The sequence below is a fragment of the Saccostrea echinata genome, unplaced genomic scaffold, assembly GCF_033153115.1.
Source record: "Saccostrea echinata isolate AGI-Se365-2 ecotype Australia unplaced genomic scaffold, CSIRO_AGI_Sech_v1 ptg000030l, whole genome shotgun sequence".
Classification (NCBI taxonomy): domain Eukaryota; kingdom Metazoa; phylum Mollusca; class Bivalvia; order Ostreida; family Ostreidae; genus Saccostrea; species Saccostrea echinata.
Genome location: NW_026889779.1, coordinates 16,545,001 through 16,572,228, shown reverse-complemented (window position 1 = coordinate 16,572,228; position 27,228 = coordinate 16,545,001). Strand labels below are relative to the sequence as shown.

Below are 27,228 nucleotides of genomic sequence, written 5' to 3'. Positions count from 1 at the left end.
TCCATATTGAAGTTCCTCTTTGTAGCTTCAAGGGTTTTTAATGAATCCACATAAAAATGTAAAAGTTTTATCCCCATAATATGACCCCATATTAATTGTACCCCGTGGATCATGATTTGGATAAATTATGATTACTAAGTAATTAATCATAATTAATTACTGTACTAATTAAGGATGCTTGATTATTCATCTTGGCCTTGTTGTTCTTGAGAGGAAGATTTTAAACAAAAAATCCTATATACATGTATTCCATTCCAATGTAAAAATTTGATCCCCTATTAATTGTGGCTCCAATTAACCTAACACCACCCCGGGGGGGGGGGGGGCATGATTTGAACAAACTTGAATCTAAACTACCTGAGCATGATTGACTATAAGTATCAATTATCATGGCCTTGCTGCTTATGCAAAGACATTTTTCCGATTATTTATATATATATTAACATGTAAATATCCCCCGGGGGCCATAATTTGAAACATTGAATCTACAGCTAGTATGTCAAAAAGCTCTCACATAAATTACATCTTTTCTGCCACAGCGGTTCTTGAGGAAAACACCCCACCAAATTTCTACTATTTCATAATTATATCCCCTTGAAAAAGGTCATGACCAATCATATGATAAAATATGAATCCCATGCACCCAAGGATGCTTTGTGGCAAGTTTAAATGAATTTGGTCCTGCATGTGGTTCTGGAGAAAAGGTCGAAAATGTAAAAAGTTTACAGACGACATACGACAGAAATACAAATACAGACAGACGAAGAACACTCTTCGATCAGAAAAGCTCACTTGAGCCTTCGACTGATGAGCTAAATTTATTGTTCAGAATCTTTAAAAATATCAGAGACATTGATAACATGTTTGTCTCTGAAAGTTTAATATATCTTATTCCGAAGACGTTATACGAGCTATTTTGTGAACAGGACTTCAAACGCCGTTTCGTCGAACTGATGAAACTTGCACTGTGGACGACTGTGCTTTTGTTTCGAATGAAACCTATTTTCGTATCTGAATGACTTTCGGTGACTTTTCGGTGCTCTCACGCATTGTTTTGCTTCCATATATGGTTTAGGATAACGAGGTCGCCAAAATGCATTTCATTGAAATTAATTTTTCCCTTTATTCCGTGAGATCTGAGGTTTTAATCCTCCCTCCCAAATTTGAGAATAATTATAGCTTTTGATAGGAAGATATATTCATTAGTCTGACGAGTATTTTACTACATACTAAATACAGTATACGCAAAGTTATGCATCAAACCATTTAAAAAAAAAGTTAAAGGGGGGAAAATTAAAAATGAAAAATTAAAGCAATACACAGGCGGATATTGGGGGGGGGGGGTTTAATGGAATTTTCAGAGTTATTAAATTTCTGATGTAAAAGTAACGAAATAATGACCTTGGAACCCCCTAGGAAACACGGACCCCTTTCAGAACGACAAGGAGAGTCATCTATCAGAAGAAAATTGACTTCGGAAGAAGCCCCCCCCCCCCCCCCCCGAAATAGGATTTTCAGGTTTAGTAAGTATCGTAGTTTTTGTTGTTGTTTTAATTCCGAGTCTGATATTTGTTTCAGTTGACGTGGACCCACCTCCCCTAAAAAAAATCCTGGGTCCGCCCCTGCAGTATGTTTATTAACGTGAAAAGTTTAAATCAATTGTAAAGGAAATGATCGTATCGATTTTATAAATAACAGTACAAAAGGAAGACCCCTGTGACAAGGATATACTGACAGTTTGAATGAAACGAAATAAACCTGTACATGGGTACTCAAGTTATTTTAACCCGCTCTTTACTTGCTACAGGCTATGATAATCAACCGAGCTAATTTAAGCAGGGCATTATCATAAGGGGTAGGCATCCATAAACTCCATTGGAAAAATCTCTTTTTGATTTAAACAAAGCGATGGCATTTAAAATGAAATCTGAAATCTTTGTCCTTTCATCCGCATTTCGATTACATTACGATATATGGAAAATTTTCCCACTGAATCATATCGGAGATTTAAAAGTAAACTCCACCCATCGCTAGGTTTCAATACAGGGTGTTACACCTATCTCCAAGAAAACGATAAAAATACAGGAGAACTGCATGACACTGCGCAAGTTAAAGCGTGTGTATAGCGTGGTTTTTTCATGGCTGATCTGAGAGTGGAAATGTCGTCCGAAAAAGACGCCAAAGGTAAAAAGAAACTGGTGAGCGAGGAACCTCGAGGTTCTGGCAATGCCTCGATGCTCACGTTCCTGGCATTGACGTTCGTTCTTGCTGCCGCTGTATACTATCCTAACTCCTTGATCGTTGCTGAACTCCGAACGCTGATCCAACACCAAACTAACTACTCAGGTATGGGTTATTTAGGATTTTTATAGGTACCGATCGATCTCAAACTTTATCACAAAGTTATCTCTGTGTTGCTTCGGGTAAATAACCAATCTGGTTCAAAAATGGACATCAATCAGGACAAAAATCAAGAAGAATTTTGGTTAAAACCTTAATAACTGTATGACAAAAGAGAAATCAAAGCATGATTTTTACTTGTATTTGAAAGAGGAATTGCTTGGCAAATTGAAAATGATATGTATTTGGTAGCTTTTATTTAAATCCATCTACCAGGGGTATTTGCCTCAACCATCTTTTAATACGCAAAAAAAAAAAAAACAAACAAACAAACAAAAACGAAAAACGGTCATTGTTCAAAAAGGAAACATTATAAAATTATCTAAGTCAGAAGATAGAAACACCACCAGAATTTTTATCGTTTATATGAGGTTCTACAAGACATTATATGTAGTTTAAAAGAATAAACATTCCCATTCACTTTTTGTAGTACTGGTTACTGAAACTTGCAATGAATTCATCCAGAAATGGAATTCCAGTTCAAATGCGTTACAAAAAATACTTGTTCGTACTGATTTTAGGGAATCAAGCTCCTCGGGACTGCTATGATATCCTGACCCAGAAACCAAACTCTACCTCAGGGGTGTACCGGGTGTATCCGGGGGCCCTCCGAAGGGGGATTGATGTGTTGTGTGATATGGACGTTGATGAAGGTGGATGGCTGGTAAGTACTACATGTACTTTGTTTAGTTGTAAGTCAACTATTTAGTTGCATGTATATAAGAGGATCTCCATGCTGATTAAAATCTGTAATCTTTCTAGACACATCAAACGCATATACAAGCCAAATTTCCGCCAATAACAGAGTGAAATTGATGAAAATTTTGGCTTATCTTTCAACAAAATTTCATTGAAATCCGCCAATATTTCAACATATCTCGCGGACTGCCAAACAGTCGAGACAAATACTGATGGATTCATCATACTAGTGTCCTTCCAGTATTTACAGACCGAGTGCTAATACCGAAGATGCTTGCCTCTTCTGGAACCCCTACTCTTTTTGAGATTCCATCATTATTTAAATTCGCAGGTTATACAGAAAAGATTGGACGGGAGTCTCGACTTCTTCAGAGAGTGGGCAGACTATCAGTTTGGTTTCAGTGATGGGACCAGCGAGTTTTGGATTGGTAGAAAATTAAACTTTTTCCATCACGTTATTTGAAAAAGTGTTTTTGCTAAAACTGTTATTTAAAGTAATTATTTTACTGATTCATTGTCACTTTTTATTGAAGGCAATGAGTTTTTACATTTGCTGACAAGCCAGGCTTTGTATGAATTACGTGTCGACATGACCGATTTTGATGGAGAAAGCAGATTTGCCAAATATAAAGTTTTCGTCGTTGGAAGCCGGGAAACAAAATTCAGACTGACCATCGGGGGATATTCTGGTACAGCAGGTATGTTTCCTCCCATGACGTACAGTGAGTGAGTTTTCTTTTTGTAGATCTTGACTCTGTTTATATTCAGTACAAATACAGTAAGTGGTTTTGTTACGGATAGCAGAAGATTATAGAAAGTGTTACATACAAGTGCACTGTCCAATTATTAATAATTAAATGATTACTAGAATTAATGAATGTTTGTATAATGTCGGTAATAATGAAGAAAAGTAGTAAGCAATTTAAATAAAAGACGTTCCAAGAAACAACCACTTCATTTCCACATGTTCGGCTGGATGTGGAAATGGACATTGGGTTACCCTCCCCTCCTCCCTCCCGCCCACTCACACTAGTTCTCCCTTTTCTTTTTGTTCCAACGTTTCTCCTCCTACAAGTCCATTTCTCCACATCTCGCACCTGTTCTTATCTAAGCCATCCTTCTCATCATTGCACCCCCCCATCCCCACCCATGCTGCTTCAAATTAATAACCCTAAAAATTCTTATCTTGATCATATTTAACCTTAAGGCTTTTGAGAGCCTAATGAATTAAAAGTCATTCAAACGATGCATACTGTCCTTTCTGATATATTTTATTTTATCAGATAAATTCAGCAATATGACTAAAACCCTTGTTTACAAACTTTGAAATACTTACATTTGAAAAATAATCATACCGCTAAATTCTGGGGTTATACCTGGTATTTACCGGTATGTGACCTTGTGTCCTCATTTGTATTATTATGTCAGAGTAGGTACCTATACGTAATGCTATAATGTAGTATCATGTTGTAAATTTGAATTTACTACGTAGATCGAGGTAAATAAAAAAAAAATTTACAACAGTCATGATAACATAATCATGTTGTAAATTTTACATTGTAATTCAAAAATGAAGTTATCATGTTGTAAATTTTGCATTTACTCCACCTAATAAATTCAAAATTTACATGATAGGAGGAAGGGGGTACAAGGCAGGTGAGAAGGCGATGAAAACGATTTTTGTACGGTGTGCATATACTTATGATTGATCTAGAGGAAAGGTTATAGTGACTGTGGGGTAAATTGTACATATTGATAATAAATTTTTGTTTTTGAGGTGTATGCGGAAGATACATTGTAGCTGACATAAGGGCCCGTGATACGCATAATCGGCTTCGCCATTGCAAGCTAGATCCCACGGCCTTGCTTTCTATCTCCCTCGCTTTGACCATTAGCTCTTTGAATGTTGTTTTTTAGGTCTCGCCATTTGTCTTGTCGCTTAAGGTTCATAAACCCTCTGCTCATTCATATAAAATGTTGCTTTAACTTTTATGATTTTCCAAAAGAAATGTATTTTATAAGTAAAATACAAACAATTTTACCATAGCGTGCGGGTCAAAATTAAACAAAAAGACATTTCAACTTGAAAAATCAATAAAGGAATACATTTATGTCACTAAGAGTTATCTTTCTTATCAGAGTATCAATGAACCTTAATACACAAAATCGTGAGGGATATAGTATTCTTAATGATAGAACATAAGCACTGGATCAGCTAAGAACAGTTATAACTGGTACAGCCATTACATATGACAGTGCTTCATTCTGCTTGAGTTATCCGACAGAGAACAGGGAAATATTTTTAAAGGTAGTCAATCCTATTAAAAATGAAGAGGCATTCATCAGATTTTTGAATGTACCAGAATATATTAGTAGCAGGTATTTGTGACTAAATTTTTTTTCGAAACTATGTTTTTAGTCTTTGTTTAAGAGTAGTTATAATGTATGCAACACAGATAGTAAACAGAAACTTTTTTTTTCAGGTGATTCCTTGTCTTCCCATAACGGAATGTTTTTCTCGACAAAAGATTTTGATAATGACTTAGCAAGCGGAAATTGTGCTGCCTCTTTTAAAGGAGGTTTCTGGTACAGTAACTGTCATACTGCAAATCCTAACGGACAATACCTTAAAGGAAACCATGAAAGTATGGCAGACGGCATCAACTGGAAAACATGGCGAGGTTACAAATACTCTCTACAGACATTCAGTATGAAAATTAAACCACTATAAATCACAATGTCTTCAGTATATTTTCTTGAAGCTTTTTTAACATTACGGGCAACGCTTGTAGTTCACCCGATCTGAAATTCCAACAAGTTTCAAATCTTCAGGCAAAGGAATCATTTTTATTCTCAATAAAGGGTCATATTGTCTTCCATTTCAAATATAATTGATTAACGAGGGGGAGTATTTTTAACTAAATTTTCTGTAAACCATGTAACAAGATGATTAACGTTTTACAACTCATGTATGACTGTTTATATAAGGAACATATTCAAAATCCATCAATGTACAATTTCATAATCATAAACTCGTTTTAGAAATACAATTATTGAAAAAAACACTTAATATTTATAACTAGATATGTAAATATTACTACTGATAATTGAATATTTTCTCTCCCTTTTCCCCCTCAAAATTATTCACAGAAGGCTTTATATACTGGACAGTCACTATATATGATCGCACTGCGTGACGTATCAACGTTGAATAACTGTTATACATGACCTAGCTATCTGTCAATGTCCATCATCAGAAACAAGATCGCATCTATAGGCGATCAGAGCCAACTGACCGAGTCTTCGACAAGATTCGTATTTGATGAACAAAAGACCTTTAATTTGCAATCTAGATGCCTATAACATTTCATTCTCTTTTCGGGTGTTTTATTATCCAGTCGAGATTTCAGCTGATTTTCAAATCCCGGAACAGATGTGAACAAAACCCGTCAAATGTCACGTGATTCTGTAGGTTGTCGTATAATTATGCTGATGGTCGGATTATTGGTGGTGTGATTTTATACTTTAGATTTTCATCGGTTTGGTATGATGATAAATTAACCTGCGCTAGGGAGTTATATAACTGCTGTTCACCAATTTCAAAAGCATGACAAGCCCGTAGCAACAGTTTTAAAAGTGAGTTGGGGGGGGGCAACCTTTTAAAAAAATCTGACGAGCAAAGAAAGAAAAGTAAAAACCTAAACTGCCCAAAACGTTGGGGGGGGGGGGGGGCAAACTCCAGAAAAATCTGACAATTAAAAAAGAACTGTCCAAACCCGAAAATTCCATGTGGTTAGGGGAATTTCTTTCTCTTCAGTACTTTTTGGTACATTTTGTTTTTAAAATCATGTAATTTGCCAGTGCTTACAGAAACAAAACGTGTGTGTGGGGGGGGGGGGGGGGAACCAGCATCTAACTGAAAATTTAATATAGCATAATAATGTCCCCCGTTCTACGGGATTGTATGATAAGAAAGCTTTAGTTTGCTATGTAGATGCTATGAGATTCCCTTAATAATGCACCGTATAGTATACTTGTAGGCAAGAAACAGCTAGGACATAGTTACGAAAACATACATTAGGCAATCTTATATCCCGAGTCCGTTTACTGATGTGTCACACCACAATGAAAATGGTCTCTAGTGTAGTAAGATTTTAAATTTAAACGAGACGGTGAAAATTGGCACGAAATAGACACAATGCCCATTATTTTCTATCTTGTTAAAATCACAAGCACTGTTAATTGGATAAATAGAGCTCTTTATTTTTTTTCCGCTGATTTTGAATATTTTTATATTTGACCTTATCTATAACTGTCTTCAAGCAGAGTTTTCTCGAGAGAAAATTAAAGTATATTTTAAAAAGACGGGTCAAACAGGTCCCTGTAATATGCTAATTATAACCTTGAACTTGTGATAATGACCTTTGTGCAGGAAGCCCTTGATTTTTTTTATTAAATTGTTTAGTGAATGTTGAAACGTATTCAGTCTTCAAAGAAGCGTTAAGATTTGTTCACATGTCAGAAAATAAATACTAGTAATAATTTGACTCTATAATTTTGCAAATTTTGAATTAACGTAGGTGGAGGTAAATGCAAAATTTACAACATGATAACTGAGGTAAATGCAAAATTTACAACATGATAACTGAATAACCTCGAAATTTATAGTTGTCTACCTATTCTATTATTCGCAAATGTAATAAAAATGTTCTAAAGTTTAAAGTAGAAGCCCCAATTTAACGCGTTATAACTAGATCAGAGGTCTTGAAACTCTTGCTTTTTTTTTTCAATGTTAAGTACCCAACCACAGTTGATCTTCTGTAAAATGAAAAATAATAGATTGTCATATACGACTTTTTATAAATTATGCAAACATAACATCTGTTTCAATTTATATTTACTGGGGGAAAAAAAGATGTTACTAGACAAAAACATGGATTTTTACGGATGACTATTGGCAAAGGTATGAAAGTGGCCACAAAATTATAAAAGATATGATGGATGTTAAGACAGATGAATGTTCAAATCATATCGGGTCGTGAATGGATTGACGGAGGAAGAGTAAAACACCACTGGTTAATCGCGAACGTATTTATCAAAGCACATGTATACAGGTACAAAACCTCCTTCACGCCTCCTAAAAATTGCTGCTCAAACTTCTGGCGTTTTGTTGTTAGGTTATAGCAGAAGTATCCTTTATGTCTATTCTTTAATGAGCACTCTTGTTGACTAAATTTTCTTTCTACAAATACTTGTTTCGCGCTTCGCAGTAGTTTGTAGATTGAGTTTGGTTAAACCTTCAACACTGTAAAAAGCAGTTGATGTTATTCCGCGTGCATGTGAGTCTCGGTCTACTGACACAATAAAAAGGTCTCTGTTTTTATTAATGCAGGGATAAGCGTAAACTGGTTATGTAATTTTTTCTGCAATGTTTGCAACCTTTATTCCTATATTAACAAAGAAAGACATTTTATTGTTTATATTACAATATATTTCTGTTAAGTGTATAAAATTATTTGTATAAAAATGAAATGTGAAGATAACGTACAGTGATCATTCTCAAAAGTCCCTTTCAACACGTTCTCAAAAGTCCCTTTAAACAATACAAATTATGAGCAGAGCCAACAGAGGTGGGATTAGGTGCCATGGAGAAGTAAGCATCCCCTGCCGACCGATCCCATTTGCCATGGGCTCATTGTCATCGGCATGGGTAAACGAAAATAAAAAATCCATAGACAATTCAGTGTAAAATTATGGCCTAACCATCTGTATGAAAGAGTCAGTCAACATCCCACTTAATGACAGTTTATATTTGCAAACAATGTCATTGATTCGACCATAGAATTTGAGAAATGTTGACTTCAAACGAGATTGTTGATATTCTTTATCAATAGCCTGCCTCGTTTTAAAAAATATTCGTACGTAGAACATGTTCTTGTGTATCGAATCAACTGGGAGAATTCCATAACAAAGTGGATAACCCGTTTGGCGTAAATACTATACACTGTATTAGTTAATATAACTTCTTTGACATGAGTAATAGATTTAAGATGAATTATCTAACATAGTTTTTTAATCTAATTTAAAAGTGTGTCAAACATACTTTTCAAATGTGGGGCTGAGATATCTGATACCCTTTACAATCAATGAATAAAATAGAGTACAAGACTAGTGTGTGTGGTTGGTACTGTCAGTGTAAATCTGGTGCTTGCACTGTGACATTGGACTGGTTGTCATAAATAAGAGGGGTCCACTGACCCCATGATTACAGTTTTCAAAATGAATCAGACTGTCGGGTGTTACACCATCTGTACCGTGATTAGGTATCTCCAGTACTCATTCCCTTATGCAGTGCTTAGAAAAAAATTAAAATAATGATGCAGGTATATATGCAGAACAGATTCTTATGATTTATCTGCTTAGAACATGTAAATAAACTAAAATACATCTTAAATGCTGTGTTGATTTTTAGCTCACCTCAACGAAGTTGGGGAAGCTTATGTAATGTCGGTGTCGGCGTCCCAGGTTAAAGTTTTTGGTGAAGTTTTCTTTTCAATTACTTCTATGCCCTATATTAATCAGAGATGCATGGAGGATGCTTCTTGTGTGTTTCATTGTACCAGTCAAAGTTTCAAGAGCTGCAATTTCAGCTGAAGAATGACCAGGTTAATGTTTCTAGAGCAGGTTAAAGTTCTTAGAGCAGGTCTCATTTCCAAGTAACTATAAGCCCTATATTGACCAAACTTGCATGGATGATACATCTATGGATGCATACTACTGGACTTGCTTCGGATGCTGGACCTGACCTACATTTTCCGGATGAGTGACCAGGTTAAAGTTTTTGGAGCAGGTGTCATTTCCAAGTAACTTTTAAGTCCTATGTTGACCAAACTTGCATGGATGAAACATCTAAAGATGCACACAATTAACCAGGCTTGCTTCAGATGCTGTATATGACCGACATTTTCCAGATGAGTGACCAGGTTAAGATGATGCATCACAGGATGAACACTCTCAAACTTGCTTCAGATGCTGGATATGACTTACATTTACTGGATGAGTGACTAGTTTCAAGTTTTTAGGTAAGTCCATTCCCCAGTAACTGCAAGCCCTATTGGACCAAAATTGCATAAATGTTACATCTAGGGATGCACACTACTAGATTATTAGTGTGGGACTTTGCCTTACTTAAAGACAACATTCGTTGAGGTGAGCTCTGTAATCTCTGATTACCTATGTTTATATATTCCTGTATGAAACATGGCACCTTTTTAGTACTGCTGTCTCTTCTGTAGAATGTAAACCAACATGAAATTTTATTATTTAATACCCAATTAACTCTGAAAACTAACATTTATGAATGGGCATTCAGTCCACCTTATTCACCCAGCTTCTTTATAAGCTTTCATACTTTGCCTTGGGAAAACTGTTATGTCATCTTCCCAAGTCAAGGGTTTCTGATCCACTCCGCTCCACATAAACCCTTGACCGAAAAAAAATAGACTAAGTTTGACGGGGTTTACCATCGCGCCATCTAGTGAGATTACACATTTTGAACTCTACTGACCTCTGCTATTGACCAATCAGAGTAAGCGAATTAAACAGAGAATCCGAGACAATATTGGAAGTCGGTAATAAATTCAACACCCATTGGTGACAAATCTTTGACTGAGTTATTTATTGATAAAGACATTATCGTTGGGACGAAAACCGACATGTTTTTCTGATTAAGATTTAGTTTCAGATTAAATAAAACAATGATTGGTTCATGCAAACTTGCATGAGGCCAATCAGAGAGCCCATTTCTAAGCCTGTCAAACTTAGTCTATTCGGTCAAGGGTTTACGTGGAGCGGAGTGGATCAGAAACCCTTGACTTGGGAAGATGCTATCATATCTAAGCATATAGATGCTTTGATTGAAGCAAAATTACATTATAGTCATCCTGTACAATCCTATATAATACTATATGTTCCACAGTACAGAAATCTTTCATCTATTTTCTTTTTTTTTTGGTTTAAAAATTGTCTCAACATCACTGCTACAGAAAACCTTCTTATGTTCTGAAGTCTATCAAAGAACAAACATATAACAGAAATGTTTAGTTTTATACACATTTTATTTTCACAATAATAGTCCTACAACTCAACACAAGAATGTAGGAAGAGTATTACATACCTAATAATTAAAATGTAAAGTGATTTCTAAATATGACTTAAAATGGTGAAAATTGAATAGTCTTGATCAAAACATTTGTGTAAAATTCCATTATGAAGTCGTCAACAACTTTCAACTTGTAAAACCAAATTGATTTAAAAATCAAAATAATCTTGTGCAAAAAGGGTATAAAACTGTTTGTTGTACACACATCTATAAATATCTACTCTATATAACAGTCTTATATAGGTCTATATAATATAAGAGATTCAGTCGTCTTTGAAAACAAGGCGCCAGAGAAGGAAGGAAGTGAAAATCTAGTTCTAAATGATGATTGATGACAAAATCCCTGGATTGTGAGGCTGACTAATAACGAAGTGATCACTTCTTGGCCTTGGTTGCTTTCTTCCCTCCCTTCTTTCCAGCCCTCTTCACTCCTGCATGAAAATAACACAGAATTGTTAGAAAGCATACATTTATTTTACACGAGTTCAAGATAAAATTCTCCCTTTTGCTAAGAAATCAAAAGAAAAACTCCTTAATGCAAACGTTACTATGCATTTATTACAACGTCTTGTAAAGACTAAAGACCCTGTAAGACAGGGAAAATAACTCTTTCTTTCATTTCCTAACTATCCCCTGCCCCGAAAAGAAAACCACATAACGATGCATATGATCTATTAAGGCTGTACATATTACTTTGAAAACATACCCTTTTTTGCTCCTGCCTTCTTTGCAGCTTTCTTAGGGGACTTGGGCTTTGCTGCTTTCTTTTCCTTGGCTGAAAATACATTTGGAAAATAATTTAATCATTACAAGATTACAGGATCTCTGTTGGAAGCTATCAATCAATAATCAAAGTCGCTACTTTGTGAAGTGATTGTGTTCCTCCCTTGTTTGCTTTAAAGCATTTTTAAGTAATCCTTTAACAAGGAATAATTGACGTTTACAATAATGACTTCTTGATTTATATACCTGGGGCATCAGCCTTCTTTCCTCCTTTCTTTGCTGTAGCTGCCATTATGAGCGGGTTAACTACAAAATACAAAAAAAAGGTCAAAGTTTAAAAACAGGTGCGTGATGAAAACAAATCATGCTCTGTGTCGTGCTTTTGTAAAACCTTGTTAGGTTTACGCAATAAAATATATCAAGATTGTTGTTTGCGCCATCTTTGTTGATTATCAGGAAGAACAAAGGGGAGCGATTTGGTTTGGATCCAGAAGAAATGAAAAAAAAATGCATACTTATTTAGAACGTCGTGTTTTCCCACTGTTTTTGTCCAAGAATTTTCACTATTATAAACGCAACAGTAAAATCATGGACTGGAGAATCTAGAAAAAACTTTGTGGTTACAAAAAAATCCACTATGGCGGAGAGCGGGCGTTACAGTGTCAAATCAAAGAAGTAGGATCTATGGATTGTTGTGCACTACAACTTGACAAATTTGTAGAAATTAATACTGAAACTTGATGTTTTAATAAAGTAAATGGGTGCAAAATATGATAAAAACTTTACTTACTCACAGAAAGTAATATTCTAAAATCGATCTTCCAGTAAACAACTTAGCAAGTGACGCTAACAGCTTGTAGTAGACGCGCGGTGGTTCAGGCGCGATGTAGAAATAACGACCAATCGAAATTCGTTATTTCGACAATCCAGAATATCAACCAATGAAATTGAAATAACTAGGTTAACATGACGTCACGGGTCCCAACACGCCCTTTGACATCTCGTCTGATTGGTCTGTATTTGTAATCGCTACCAAAAATAGCTAAACTTTGTTTACAGTCAACACGCGTTGGACAGTAAATATTTACTTCTTAGCCAGAGGGATTTTTGACATGTATTTCTTCTAAACTTTAATTTCTATCAGTAATCTAATGAATAAATATCGTATAATTATAATCAATTTGATTCAAAAGTTAATCTTTTAGGTCGATAAAAAATTCTTTAATAAATGCAACGTAAAAATAAGAATGAAATAAATCAATAGATAAATAATAATAACGATAATTTTTATTGCATAATACATCCATATGGGTCAAGCAATACAATCCATCATAATTAAAAAAAAAAGAAGAAGAAGAAGAAAACATTGAATGTATTTATACAATAGGCGTAATTTAAGTAATTTGATTACTTCTTAAATGTTACACCGATGGAGACCTTTTATTTCTTAATTCAAATGATTGTTGTGCAAACAGCCGATATAACCGTCAGGTGTTGGACTAAGTACATGTACGTATATATTCAAGTTATGTACAAGTGATTTGATATGTAGGTTTTGAGGAACAATTACTAGTATCCAACACGGTTTTTATAAGTATATTTCTTGCTTGTGTATTCAAATGAAAAAAAAAAACAACAACAAAAAACAAAAAAGATTTGAACCAATTTTGTGTCATTACATTGTAATACACAAAAGGATCGGAAACGAGTTCAGTTCTGGCACATGATCCCACCTCTGATGTTTTTGCTTTGCTCCAAAATTCGTATTGTTTAATGGACTTTTGAGCTTCAGTGCTGTTCGTTATCTCCATATATTTCATTCTGTTAACTTACAATCTCTTTTTGAACATGTGTAAGTATAATTTGTTGCATTTAAAACAAAAATATCACCTTTTTAATAATACATAGTTGTCATTTAGCTAGAAACATGCACAATAACTGATATCTTGTTTTAATTCTTAACAAACAAAAGAAAAAGAAAATTTACTGTGCAAATTGTAACAGCTAAGACCGACATATACTAGGGTTGGCAATCGATTGTAAAATTACATCGGGTATAATCAAATTAAAACGGCACTAAACTTCTTTCGACCATTAACCTGGAAGGCCCGCGTAGAACGCTGGGGGGGGGGGGGGGGGAGGAAGCCCGGTCCCCACTTTTTTCTGAGTATAATATTTTGCTATAGTGAATTTTCCTTTAGACGCTTTTTTTTTGTTTTTTAATTTTTGCTTGTCAGACTTGGGAAGTTGCCGCCCCTTTGAAACCGTTGCTACGGGCCTGATTAGTTCAGATTTCAGGATGCATTTGCCATTATTCAGTCATACCTTTATATGCTATATGTCACAACACAATTCATAAAAATATGTGCCAGTATGGAAAGGTAAGATTGCACAAAACATATCAACATGATTTGTTTACTACAGGGATCTATATACTAACGTACGTTAACTAACGTTCGTTAGTATAAAGGTCACTGGTGAACTACACTGCCTGAACTTCCCATCCAATTTCAAACTCAACATTTACTATTAGCAATTTTAACAATGTAATCAAATTTAAGTACGTGTACATTATGATATAAAGTATGTAACAATTGGTCTGAAATTAGATCAATGAAATATTGAAGAGATACAATACCACATCATCACCATTATCATCATCATAATAATAAACACAGCATACAAGTATATACTGTAACAAGTAAATTCAAAAAACTGTTTTTTAAAACTGTATCAAACTTCAAGATCTAGGTCATGAAGTCAAATATCACAATGAAATCCTAAAGGTCTTGTCACAAGTGATGTGCATGTGAAAAATTACGAAAGCCCTGTCTCTTCTGGAGTAAAAGTTACGACCAAAGCTAAAATTTTGGATAAGTTGGTTAAACTTTAAGTCAAGGTCATGAAGTAAAAAATGATAGTCCTATCTGAAGGGTGTTGTCACGGGGAATGTACATGTAAAATAGGAAAGCCATATCTTCTCTCATTCAAAAGTTATTACTAATGTTAAAAATTTTGAAAAGTACTGTACGTTAAACGTCTGGGTCAATGTCACGAGGTCAAAAAGTATAGTACATTCGGAAAGTCTTGTAACAGGTAATGCACACGTCAAATATGAATGCCCTGATTTTTCTCATTCAAAATAAAGTTATCATAAATGTTAATTTTTTTGAAAAAGTAGGTCAGACTTCAAGGTCATGATGATAAAAATCATAAAGTATTTTGGAAGGTGTCGTCACTGATAGTGCACATGTCAAAAATGAACGCCCTTTATCTTTTTTCATTCAAAAGTTATCACCAATGTAAAACATTTGAAAAGTAGTTCAACATCAAGGTCAAGGGGTAAAAAATGTTAGTATATTTGTGAAGGTCTTTTCACAGGTAATGCACATGTCTAATATGAATGCCCTGTCTTCTCTCATTTAAAAGTTATCACCAATGTTAAATTTTTTGAAAAGTAGGTCAAACATCAAGGTCAAGGGGTTAAAAAATCTTAGTGTATATATGGGAAGGTCTTGTTACAGGTAATGCACATGTCTAATACACAGGTGCTTGAGGACAGGACCCCCCCCCCCCCCCGATATAGACCCCCGGGCCTTTTCGACTTTTTTCTCATAAATTATCTTTCAATGACATATTTGTGATATGATCTATACCAACAATTCGAAAAATTACCCAAAACATACATTTTATAAAATCTACCCCACTCTCTATATATAATTTTTATATATAGGGTAGGGTAGTAATTTTTATAAAATGTTTGTTTAAGTCAATTTTCCGAATTGATGCTATAGAGATTATATCATAAATGTGTCAGCCATACATAATTTATGAGAAAAAAGTCGAACAGGTCCGGGGTCTATATTTGGGGGGGGGGGGTCCTGTCCTCAAGCACCTGTGGTCTAATATGAATGCCATATCTTCTCTTATTCAAAAGTTATCACCAATGTTAAAAATTTTTGAAAAGTAGGTCAAACTTCAAGGTCAGCTTAAGGGGGTCAAAAATTTAGTACATTTGGAATTGTCTTTTCACAGGTAATGCACATGTCAAATATGAACGTCCAATCTTCCCTCATACAAAAATTATGATGTCACAAAAAGTAGGTCAAACTTGAAGGTCAAGGTCACGGGGTCAAAATCATAGTGCATTTGGAAAGGCCTTGATACAGGTAATGTACATGTGGGAGTATGAAAGCCCTATTTTTTTCCATTCTAAAGTTATAAGCAGGTTAAAGTTTTGTGACTGACAGACGTGTACAGAATAACAGACGAATGAGATTTACACATATTATCACGTAAATTAGCTTCATTTGTTTTCTGTTTTTGAGGGGGGTCGGACACTATTGTATATCAGCTTTGTTTTTCTAAAGTAAACTTTGTACTGGTGGATGTAGGCGAAAGTCTGTCCACTTCTCTAAAGAGAATAGCGAAATATATACTGGAAAAATTACCCCCCCCCTTCCCGGTTTAAATTGCTGCATGTAGCAATAAGATTATTTTAAAATATCAAATGGCTTAGGGATTTAAACTTTTTTGAATTTGTTGCAAACTGTTAGACAGGTTGTGATTACAAACTGGCGGATCGAGAATCAGATTTTTAAAAGGTAAAGGGAACGAACTCTTTCTAAACCAGCTCTCCAGGAAAGAAAGGAAAGAAAGTCTTCGAAGCCTAGTCGGAGGAGAGGTGACTGAGGTGCGACATGGTCGTTCTGAATTTGGGACGTGTTTAATGAGATACAGATTGAGAAAGAAAAAAAACGTTAAGTAAGAGGACTAAATATCAGAAGAGGTACAATATTTATGATAATCAATAATCTGCATTAGTGCATTTTAAAGGAACTCTATCTGTCCATTACACAGTTGGACTGCACTTGCATCTAAAGGGACATGTATCAAGTCTGCAACGTAAATTGACATAATGACAGTTGATAAAAGTTTACAAGAATGAATTATAATGTATTTATCTTTGTAATTATTATAGTACTGGTAGTATATATTCTTAATCATGATTCAGATAATGATTCATCGGAGACACAAGTAAAAACTTATTATTAATCAGCATAGTAAGAAAGTTATGTCGACAAATAATTCAGACCTGAAAATCCTCTCAGAAGCATTGACACTTGAAAAAGTAAGGCTAAGTCAGCCTTTGCGTGTAATCCATAATTCCTCAGGTATCAGTGAATTGAATGCACAAGGAGAAACATAAACAATATCAGAAAACAGGTCTCCAGTATTTATATTCATTGATATTGAATTGCAGATATTTACATCATTTTTCTGTAAAATGAACATTTGAAAGAGTCAAAGGCGACTTAGGTGTAATAAAAAAATGTGTTTGTTTCCGGTTACCCGACTGACCCTATATTTAATTGCCGTCTCAAAGTTTTTTCGTCGTAAAAATCCTGAAGTCACTCGCCATTCAGTTTAACTTTTACATGCATCTCGATCATTCATGCATTTGAAATCGAAATTGAAAGTACTAGTCTAAGAAACAAAAAGCACTACACAATGGTAAAACTGTTCTGTATTTCAACCAATTCATGTGAATTTGTGTATAAAAAAATAAAATAATAAATAAATAAAAAACCCTACCTACCGACCCTATTTTATTTCAGCATGTAACAGTAAACAAACATATTTTTTTGTTTGGCCTTACATAATTCTGATTTTAAAGTGGTACATTTAGTTTATATTATGATATGCAAGGCTGCATGTGTAAAAGTTGACAAAATAATTAAGAGGCAGTCCACCAAAAAACCAGGCAATGGGTGGCACATCGCATGTCATGGATTTTAATTATTTTTTGCATGTAGACTTATTAAAGCAAATGTTTACACATGGCAACATCAAAATTTTTTTTAGTGTTCCTCTAGTCCTATTTTTGGTAAGTGCTTAATTTTAAGTGCAAAAAGGTCAACAAGTTGGTTAAAAATTTACTAGGTTTTTGTTTTGTTTTATTTGAAACAGATACTCAAAAACTGGATATGTTAATAAATATTATTTATAGTATAAACCCTTATCTTTTATAATATCAATGAATAAGACACCAATTTATATATCTTTAGAAAAAATTATGTGGTCTAAACTTGAGTTAAGCAAGTGACTTAATGAATTCACTATCCAATTTTCATTACGTTCTAAAATCCAATACATTTAAATGTCAAAACTTTCTCCTCATGTTATTATGAATACAAAGTACAAATTGTTGAATCAATTTAAAAAATTGGTGGGAACAGGTATATTGAGAGAAATAAGAGGCGTCAAATTATCTACTTTTTATAAATTTATCCAAATTAAACCGATCCCGACCGGAATTATATAAAGAAGAAAGCTACTATGATTTCATCATGAAACTTGGTTGTTTTGTTTTAATATGGTTTACAAATTACTTGATTTATTTTTAAACATGTTTTCTAGGTGGCAATTACCATTAATTTGATTACTTAATAATTTTGCATTAATTTCGATCGGGATCGGTTTTATTTCAATCGGGATTGGTTTCTATATTAAAAATTAGAAATATTTTTCTAAAATCGGCTCTTCGTTGTATTTTATCGTAGGAATATGTCTGTATTTTATTTCTTTTCTGTGAGTTACATGTTTTTAGATGATTTTATCCATAGATTACATCTATCTTAATTACTAAATGTTTTTCAGGTCCATGAAGATCTTTTTAATTACTTGTAAAACATCTGTTTGATTTCTTGATACACACCTATTTAAAAAGATATTTATTTCATGTAACAATTAATAGCAAATTTTAAGCTTAATAAAATATCTCATTTCCAAGAAAAATATTTTTCTAAATTATCTGGACTAAAAAAGAAAATCAAAAAAAAAAAAAAATAGTCCTGCAGTGGCGAAATTATACATGCACGTACTTTAATCCAGCAAGTATTTTTTATGTGTACAGCCTCGGCTTTAATCCAATTTTTTTCATCCATTCATCATATTAAGGAATATTTTCATGCTCTAAGAAATTTAATTTGAAATAAATAAGAAAAAAACCTGTACACTTACATATATAATCATGATAATAGAGCCCAGAAATGATCGCACAAAAAAAAAAAAGCGGGGGAGGGAGTATCGTCTTGGCAGCATCCGTTTTGTAACTGGTTTGATAATAATGAGATATTTTGGAAATTTACCAACCTACTGACTTATTTTAACTCAATATAAAGTATTAGGATATGTGGAACAATTGTCAAATTTTCAAAACAAAAATAAAAAAAAATGTTCCATTGACTCGTCTGCCGTTTTAGTGTCACCTGAAGTGGGGCGTCCAGCAGTAGAATTGGCAACATTTTCCTCATTAATTAGTAAATTTATAGATTTCTATAACTTTTTTTCTCATTTCAGATTTTACATTTTTAAAAAAAAATTTAAGTCTAAACAGAATCTGAACCACCGACACTAATAGTAAACAACCATTGCTATAAAAAAATAATATTAGTGAAGTGGGATGTGACGAGTACTTCCATTCTTACAACTGTTAAAACTTATTCGGTCCGACAGTCGTATAATGCTGATATTTGATATTACTGCATATAAGTTAACATATTCAAGTATTAACAACACTTCATGAAGTGCACATCTCGACTTTGCTGAATTGAATGTTGCGTAAATTTGGAATATTCATTATTACTGAATAATAAGAAATAATCCTTAATCTTTTCACATCCAAATTTTATCAATTGTAAAGACGTTTTGTACATATATAAAATTACTTATCAATACTGACTTGTTTTAAAACATCTATAGCTGAGGCACCGCCCGTGAATAAAATACATTCTGGATCACAATATTATTTAATGCACTCGGAAACGTAATTGGACAGAAAAGAGAAATTATTTAATGTAAATTTTTAAAAATCTTTTTCTTTGCACGTTTACATACCAACTTCCGCGGAATATTTGCAACTATTGTGACGCAATATTAGACAGGTATTTGACGTCACTGATACATCAATGGAAAAGTGGTTTCAACCTGAATAATAAAGCAAATTTTAGACTAAATATTATGTTTGGAGGTGAAAATTAATTCCGTTTTTGAAAATAATCCAATTATTTTGGGTTGAATGATATTCTTTAGCGTATCAGTTCTAAATTTCTCACAGGGGTTCTGATAGTAAGATGTTTAGATTATTTCCCGATGCTACGGGAGATAACTCTTGCATCACAGAATTTCATAAAAATGACTGTCTATTTTGCAAGAAAACTACTATTGAAAATATTTTTCCCACTGATTTTGTTTTTTAAATTGAAAGATGAAATATTTCTTGATTTAGTTTGGAGTGAATTATAGATCTGTTGAAAATGTATTAGAATTAACAGTTCTTTGTTTCCGACCTACATTCAATGGTTTATATAGGGGAATTCAAGAACACAAAACAAAACAATGTTTTAGTAAATAAGCTATTTTCAAACAAATCTTTACGTACATTATTCCATATGGACTACATTAATATCATTTTCAATAAAATATCAAATATTCGTCACATTCGATGTGCCGCCTATTAATACAAAACTGCCTGATTTTCTGGTGGACTGCCTCTTAAAAGTTAATTTACTGACAGTTGTAGGGTTGCACAGGATAAAACTGTGAAAGTGATGAAGGGATTACTGTGAGATAAACATTAACATGATTCAATTAAAAATGTCATCATTATTGATGATCAAAAATGTTATTTTCAACTTTACATTTATATTTTAAGTTATGAGGATTGTTTCCCTGTTATCAAGAGCCAGAAAGGGTGGTATCAATGCACAGCCCAGATCCTATTTATCCTGCTTTTCAAAGGCTACAAATAGTACTGCAATTAGTGAGAATGTTGTGAGTTTCTACTGTGTGCATTGTGTGTTAATGTACATATTTAATTAAAATTTTCACAATTATAATGTTCATCTGTTTTTATTGACTTTTGACATTATTTTACATTTTTATGCAATGATTACTTTCAAATCACTTTTGTTAATATTTATGCATTATCGTTTAAATGCATATTTTCTACTTTATAAAAAAAAAACCTTTTTCTTTCACTGTGAATAACCAGTGTCCACCCTAAATAATTTTCTTTCTTGATATATACATTAAGGCAATATTAAAAAGAGTGCATGGTCAAGTCAGATACTTAACATTCTACTATAAAGTGCAAGTTAACAGTACATTTGTGGCACATGTTCTAAGGTACATTCCATGATAATGGCACTTGCAAGTCAAAAGTAAGATTATAAATGGAAAATCATTGAATTCCAAAGAACATTTACAAAATGAAGGTTGACAATAAATGGATGAATGCATTTCTTTTTATAGCATGTATTCCTTTATAATGTACAGTGATCTGAAGAGTTGATTTTTTTTTTTGTAGAGAACCATGTCTTCCAAATTAACAGGCTCCAATAGGATAAAGGGAACAGAGAAGAACATATGGTAATAATTTACTAATGATTCAGTGGAGCTTTAACAAGGCCAATCAAAATCTTTTACTTAACAGTACACAAATGTACTGTTAACTTGCACTTTATAGTTGCCTTGTCAATTCCTTTCTATTAGAACTCTTGGACAATTGTCATTTAAGAACACAAACAATTACATATTTAATTTCAATAAACACAAAATTATTGAATAGTTTTGAATTTGTACAGTATGAACTTTAAAATGAGACATAAAAATGTGGTAATTAAGTTACTGTGTTAATTATAAATTTTGTCATTGCAAGATCTATATGTGAAAGAGAGTCATAATATTTAGTCTTGGTTAAGTTTTATATCAGCTCATATAATGAGGTCAGAATTGTATAAAAATTTATATAAATTGCATTTAGCCAATATATGTACCATAATTAACAAGTGTAGCCTTTTAATTTGAAAATGGATTTTTCTTTAGGGTGGAGTTTGGGAAACTTGCAGTGGAAAATGAAGCATTGAATCTTGGACAGGTAAGAGCTTTATCCCAGTACAAGAACAACACCTCTGCCATATATACAATGGTAGGACCAGATATAAAAAAAATATTGAGATGAATGTTTCTCACATTTTTTTGATTGTGTTTATAGGAAGGTTTTGTAAATATTTTTTTTTAAACAAAGTTGGGGAAATCATATTGGGTAGAATAGGACAAAGTTATATTTAACATGTTTATGAAAAACTATGCACATAGTAAAAAAAGAGAGATATATGGATAATTAAAGTGATTTTAAAAAAACTAATTAAGTTATTAAAAGTAGAACCATTGATGTGAGATTTCAGATGTTTTGTAGGGATTTCCAGACTTTAAGCCTCCACAACATGTGATTGATGAGATGACAGCAGCGGTTGCTAGTGACAACCATCTCATGCATCAATATACTCGCAGCTTTGTAAGTTTTCACTCAAAATTGTTTCATTCAATCACATATTTTTAATCCCCCCTTTCCTTATATACAACCATACAAACTCAACATTCCTCCATCTCAGATTTTATTACCTGGTATATACCACAATCTTAATAAACTCTCTCCCCACATCCCCTCTTTAGATATTCTTTGCAAAACCTGTAAAAAAAAGTTCTTTTTTAAGTATGACATATTTATACGTGTTTATATTTCAGGGCCATCCCAGGCTTGTGTCGGCTCTTGCAAAGTTATACTCTCCTCTCATTGGCCATGAGTTGGATCCATATAAAAATGTGACTGTCTCAGTCGGGGCATATGGTGTCCTATTCTGTGCTGCCCAAGGATTGATAAACCCTGGAGATGAAGCAGTGATTATTGAGCCTTACTTTGACTGCTATGAGCCAATGGTTAAAGTTGCTGGAGGACAAGCATTTTATTGCCCTCTGAGGCCAGTGAGTGCTTAATACTGTAATATTGATCTTAAAGAATTTATTCTCTGATGTGAGGTAGTACATGTAAGTATGCAATGGCACAGTTTAATATTTTACTTTGTCTACTTTTTCCGAAGTATAAGCAAAAATGTCTGTGTAATGTTGCAGACAAAGACAGGACAGGTGACTTCTAGCAAAGACTGGAAGTTAGATCCCAAGGAACTGGAGAGTAAATTCAGCAAGAAAACAAAGGCTGTATTCATAAACAATCCAAATAATCCACTTGGGAAGGTAGGAGAAAGCTTCACTATGAGATTAACAACCTGTAAATCATATTCCATGTATATTGATGAATGGATTTTGATATTGATTTAAAAAAAAATACTTGTATAATGTGTGAATCTATTCGAAATTTGATAATACATTCCATTGCAAAATAACACTTATGTTGAACTTTTTGAACAAACATCCCCACAGGTTTTCACTCGAGAGGAACTTCAGATGATTGCAGACCTGTGTATAAAGTATGACACTATTTGTTTGTCAGATGAAGTGTATGAGTGGATGGTCTATGATGATAATAAACATATCAAGATTGGTAAGTGAGTTACTGACATGAACTCTTATTTATAAAGCATTGCTTAGCCTATGTCATTATGATTGACCCTTTATTTTGTGTTCTAGGTAGAGGATATTCAATGCTTTGTAGTTGGATATGGAATTCATATCTCAAGTGGGACAGGATTTTTTAAAAAATATTTTCACAGATGTGAGGCATGAGTGAAAATATAAAAAAAATCCTATCTCACGAGTTAAATAAATTCCATATTCAACTACAAAATATTGAATTTTCTGTTCATAACATTTTCTTTGATTTTCCATTTGCCTCTGGCTTTTCATAACACAGTGTTGTAGGCTGTGACGTCATAGTTGAGCGATTGAGACATCATAGCTTATCGATTGTGAGATTGAAAACATGCATTGTAAACATCATGAATTTCAAAAACTTGGAGTTGCAGTTTTAGTCTCTGTCAGGATGGTTTATATACTCTTTCTGTCTTATAACAGGCTAGGGAGTATTTTTTACAACACTCTTCATGAAGGGAAGGAAAAACGAGAGTTTTGCCACACTTCTGATATTCTTTCACAGTGTGACAAAATATCACTTTCATTTAGTAAATAAATTAGAGTATTTCACTGTTGAAAATTTTATAAATATTCTTATCTCATTTCTATGATTTGTGTACAAATTTGTATAAGTCACACAAAATAGGTTTTTTAAAGCCTGTTTGTCTGGTAGTAACTTTTTACTTGCCAATGGCTTTATTTTGGTAGCTTCATGTAAATGTACATATGAGAGAAAACTCAAGAATTCATATTTAAGCAAGAATTATATGAAGACATTATTTTCGTATCAATTAAAATTCATATATGAATTATGTCACCACTGACATTTCTGACTGATGGACTCTGTATGTTTTATAAATGAAGCAATTCCAATGCTGTTCCAATGAATCTGCTTTTATTGTGAATTATGAGTAATATTTTTTCTGTGTTTAGCTTCCCTGCCAGGAATGTGGGAGAGAACAGTGACCATTGGAAGTGCTGGGAAGACATTTAGTGCTACAGGCTGGAAGCTGGGATGGGCAGTTGGTCCAGAAGATCTCATATTCCCCATGCAGATTCTCCACCAAAATTGTACTTACAACTGTCCTACACCGGTCCAGGTACTAATTTTTCTTTTAAAACATACATGTATGTGGGGTTATTGACATTAAAATAAAAGAGAATTTATATAGATACAGTCAAACTTGTCATAGCGGTCACCTTTATCCAGCGGTCATCTGTCCTATGCGGTCATTCTATTTCCTCCCAATGAATTTTCTTATACAATGTAACTCTATTTAGCGGTCACCTGCGTAATGCGGTCATCAAATTTCATGTAAAATCGCCGTTTTACCTCTTACATAGTGGCCATTTTGTCCAATCACGTGACCAGATCTAAAATCAGGTGACTCCCAATTTTTGTCACTAATGTAAATAATTACTTTGTGTAGTGAGATCATGGGAAAAATAATTGGCCTTATTAAAAGCATTTAAAATATTGGATAATTTATTTATTTTTTTAACAAAACTAAACAAAGGTGCTAGTGACCGAAAAGGTTATCAGAAAAACGGACTTACGAAAATCTTAATCTGGTTTAAAAAATTCTGAGTGATACACAAGGCATCCTTATTTACCTATTAATGGATACAATAATTTAAATTAGGTGTTTCCTTATTATTAGTTCACATTTGGCATGCCAAACTCTGATAGGTGTAATTGTGTAAACGCATGACAGGCCATTTTGAACACATAGGAAACGTATTATTTGTAGAAACCCTAATTTTAAAACTGTTTTGTATACTCAATGTGTCCTGATTATCTCGTGATTTTCAACTAGGTAAGACAACCATTAGGATTAGTCACGCTTTATTGCTCACATCACCTGTGAATTTGATATCAATTTGTATTATGCGCTGCTTTGATAAACTGAGAATATTACGACTTGTCTGTTTATTACGCTACTATTTATGTATTATTAAACATACCATTATCAGGATTAACTAAACTTGTTTTTTAGGGGCAGTTTAGATAAAAAATACATTATATTTTATTCATGGCACAACATGATAATGTAATCTTATAATAAAAGAACATTTTGTTGTTATTTGGAGAGAGGATAATGCAATGCCATATTAGACTCAATATATTTTTTTGTTGGAGTCATCAAATTTATCTTGAACTTAATCTTGAGACTATTTAAATTAAAAAAAAAATCTTACTGAGACCATTGATGTCCAAAACACATCTTTCTTTAATATTCTATGATGTAGTATTTTAAAACACAGAACTTAAATAAATTGGAAAAGAATTTTTCTTGAAAAAAAGATGAACCTCTTTTCAAAGGTCACCTTTCTATAAAGGCCACTTTTAATGGTTCCCGCAGGTGACTGCTTAATACAGGTTTGACTGTATATACAATTTTATAACAGGACAGAACTAGACATGAAGTGTTGTTTTACACATGTAAAGAGAATTGCACCAAATTTTGAGAACATCTGTTGCTTATAAGGGCCTAGCTCTGTAGGTGCCTTATAGTGATCTGTCCCTATGTCTGTCCAATATCACTTTCTGAAATATGTTTTCTCTCCCTTTAGCCCAATCTTGCAATAACCTATAGCAGTGTTTGAAACTCACTGCAAAATTAGCCAGACATGCAGGGCTGACTGCTAGTAAAAGTTGTCAGCCCTGCCAGAGATCTACTAGCCCAAGAAAATAATTGTATTTTATAAATTTGTTTTTAACAATTATGAGATTGAAATCAGGTCACCATAACTTTGAACCAGAATCTATAGACTGATGAATTTTTCCTCTTGGCTTGTTACACTTTGCTACCAATACTAGTAGTTGATATGAAAGATATGAATTTTAATTATTGAAAATTTTAACATGTCCAGCCGGGTGTCAATACATGCAAATTTGTTCGGCCGATGCAAAATTTGTGCATCTCGGGTGGTCGGGCACACGGTTATTTCAAACACTGACCTATAGAGTTCCTTGGGTAGAGGACATGCAGTTACCTTGAACCAGGTTTTTAGATCAAAGGTCAAGGTAAAAAAAAACTGCTGTGTATAAAAATTCTTGTCTTGAGCATATTTTCTCTCCCTTTGGCCCTACTGATTCATATTTTACCCATTAAGTGCCTGTAGGTTGAGGATGTGCAGTAACCTTAAAACAATTTTCTAGATCAAAGGTCAGTATCTCTCAGAAAAACCTTATCATGAGAACATATATTTTCTTTCCCTTTGGGCCAATCTGACTCATACTTCATCCATTAAGTGCTTGTTGGTAGGAGGTGTACAGTGACCATGGAACTGTTTTCTTCATCAAAGGTCAAGATAAAAATAAAATCTCTTTGAATATCCTTGTCTGAAGCAGATTTTCCCTGTCTTTTCCTATCTGGTTCATACTTTACCAAAAGAGTGCCGATGGGTTAAGGGTGTGAAGTGACCTTGAAACAAGTTTCTAGGTCAGAGGTTTAGATAACGGAATTCTTTAAGAAATCCTTGTCCAGAGCACATTTTCCTCTTGTCCCTATCTGGCTCATTCTTCCCCCCTAAAGAGTTTCTGGGTTAAGGATGTGCAGTTTCTAACAAGTTTCTAGGTCATAACAGATCTCTGTGTGGAATCCTTGTCATGAGCATATTTTCTCTTCCCTTAGATCCATCTGGCTCATACATGTACCTCACCCAAAGAGTGCCCATGGGAAAAGGTGTAAGGGGTCAAGATCAATCTCCAAATACAGCCCTTTACAAGTCCTTTCATTCTAATGCCCTTTAATTAAAGTTGGGTCATTGGAGATGGTGACCATCTCAGTGATCTCTGACTAGTATTC

The 27,228-nt window shown here is 33.7% G+C and overlaps 2 protein-coding genes and 1 long non-coding RNA gene across 4 annotated transcripts in view; 2 read left to right on the top strand and 1 right to left on the bottom strand.

Annotated features, from left to right (window-relative positions):
- The first annotated feature begins 2,057 nt into the window (after positions 1 to 2,057).
- On the top strand, positions 2,058 to 5,841 carry LOC133196453 (ficolin-1-like). Its single transcript, XM_061332346.1, has 5 exons — positions 2,058 to 2,346; positions 2,922 to 3,064; positions 3,431 to 3,527; positions 3,633 to 3,797; positions 5,583 to 5,841. Exons 1-5 carry the CDS (start codon positions 2,139 to 2,141, stop codon positions 5,828 to 5,830), a joined length of 861 nt encoding a protein of 286 aa, XP_061188330.1. The 5' UTR covers positions 2,058 to 2,138; the 3' UTR covers positions 5,831 to 5,841.
- A 5,356-nt stretch (positions 5,842 to 11,197) lies between these two features.
- On the bottom strand, positions 11,198 to 12,903 carry LOC133196452 (uncharacterized). The gene is made up of 4 exons (XR_009722349.1): positions 12,774 to 12,903; positions 12,230 to 12,289; positions 11,967 to 12,035; positions 11,198 to 11,691 (listed from the first exon to the last, which is right to left on the bottom strand). It is a non-coding gene; the product is annotated as an uncharacterized LOC133196452 (long non-coding RNA).
- A 3,760-nt stretch (positions 12,904 to 16,663) lies between these two features.
- LOC133197413 (kynurenine--oxoglutarate transaminase 3-like) overlaps positions 16,664 to 27,228 on the top strand; it is an 18,080-nt gene continuing 7,515 nt past the window's right edge. The window contains exons 1-9 of one of the 2 annotated variants that reach the window (XM_061333435.1): positions 16,664 to 16,772; positions 20,700 to 20,818; positions 21,354 to 21,415; positions 21,872 to 21,923; positions 22,245 to 22,343; positions 22,574 to 22,810; positions 22,958 to 23,080; positions 23,267 to 23,387; positions 24,350 to 24,516. In XM_061333435.1, coding sequence (XP_061189419.1) covers positions 20,702 to 20,818; positions 21,354 to 21,415; positions 21,872 to 21,923; positions 22,245 to 22,343; positions 22,574 to 22,810; positions 22,958 to 23,080; positions 23,267 to 23,387; positions 24,350 to 24,516 — 978 coding nt within the window. In that variant the 5' untranslated portion in view covers positions 16,664 to 16,772; positions 20,700 to 20,701. The remainder of the gene's footprint in view (positions 16,773 to 20,699; positions 20,819 to 21,353; positions 21,416 to 21,871; positions 21,924 to 22,244; positions 22,344 to 22,573; positions 22,811 to 22,957; positions 23,081 to 23,266; positions 23,388 to 24,349; positions 24,517 to 27,228) is intronic. The other variant, XM_061333436.1, reaches the window with a different exon arrangement.

Bases quoted from the DNA above. Each gene is read 5' to 3' on its own strand.
- LOC133196453 (XM_061332346.1), top strand. From the start codon at position 2,139: ATGGCTGATCTGAGAGTGGAAATGTCGTCCGAAAAAGACGCCAAAGGT. The intron at 2,347-2,921 runs GTATGGGTTATT...TACTGATTTTAG, and splicing joins ACACCAAACTAACTACTCAG to GGAATCAAGCTCCTCGGGAC. The intron at 3,528-3,632 runs GTAGAAAATTAA...TTTTTATTGAAG, and splicing joins GACCAGCGAGTTTTGGATTG to GCAATGAGTTTTTACATTTG.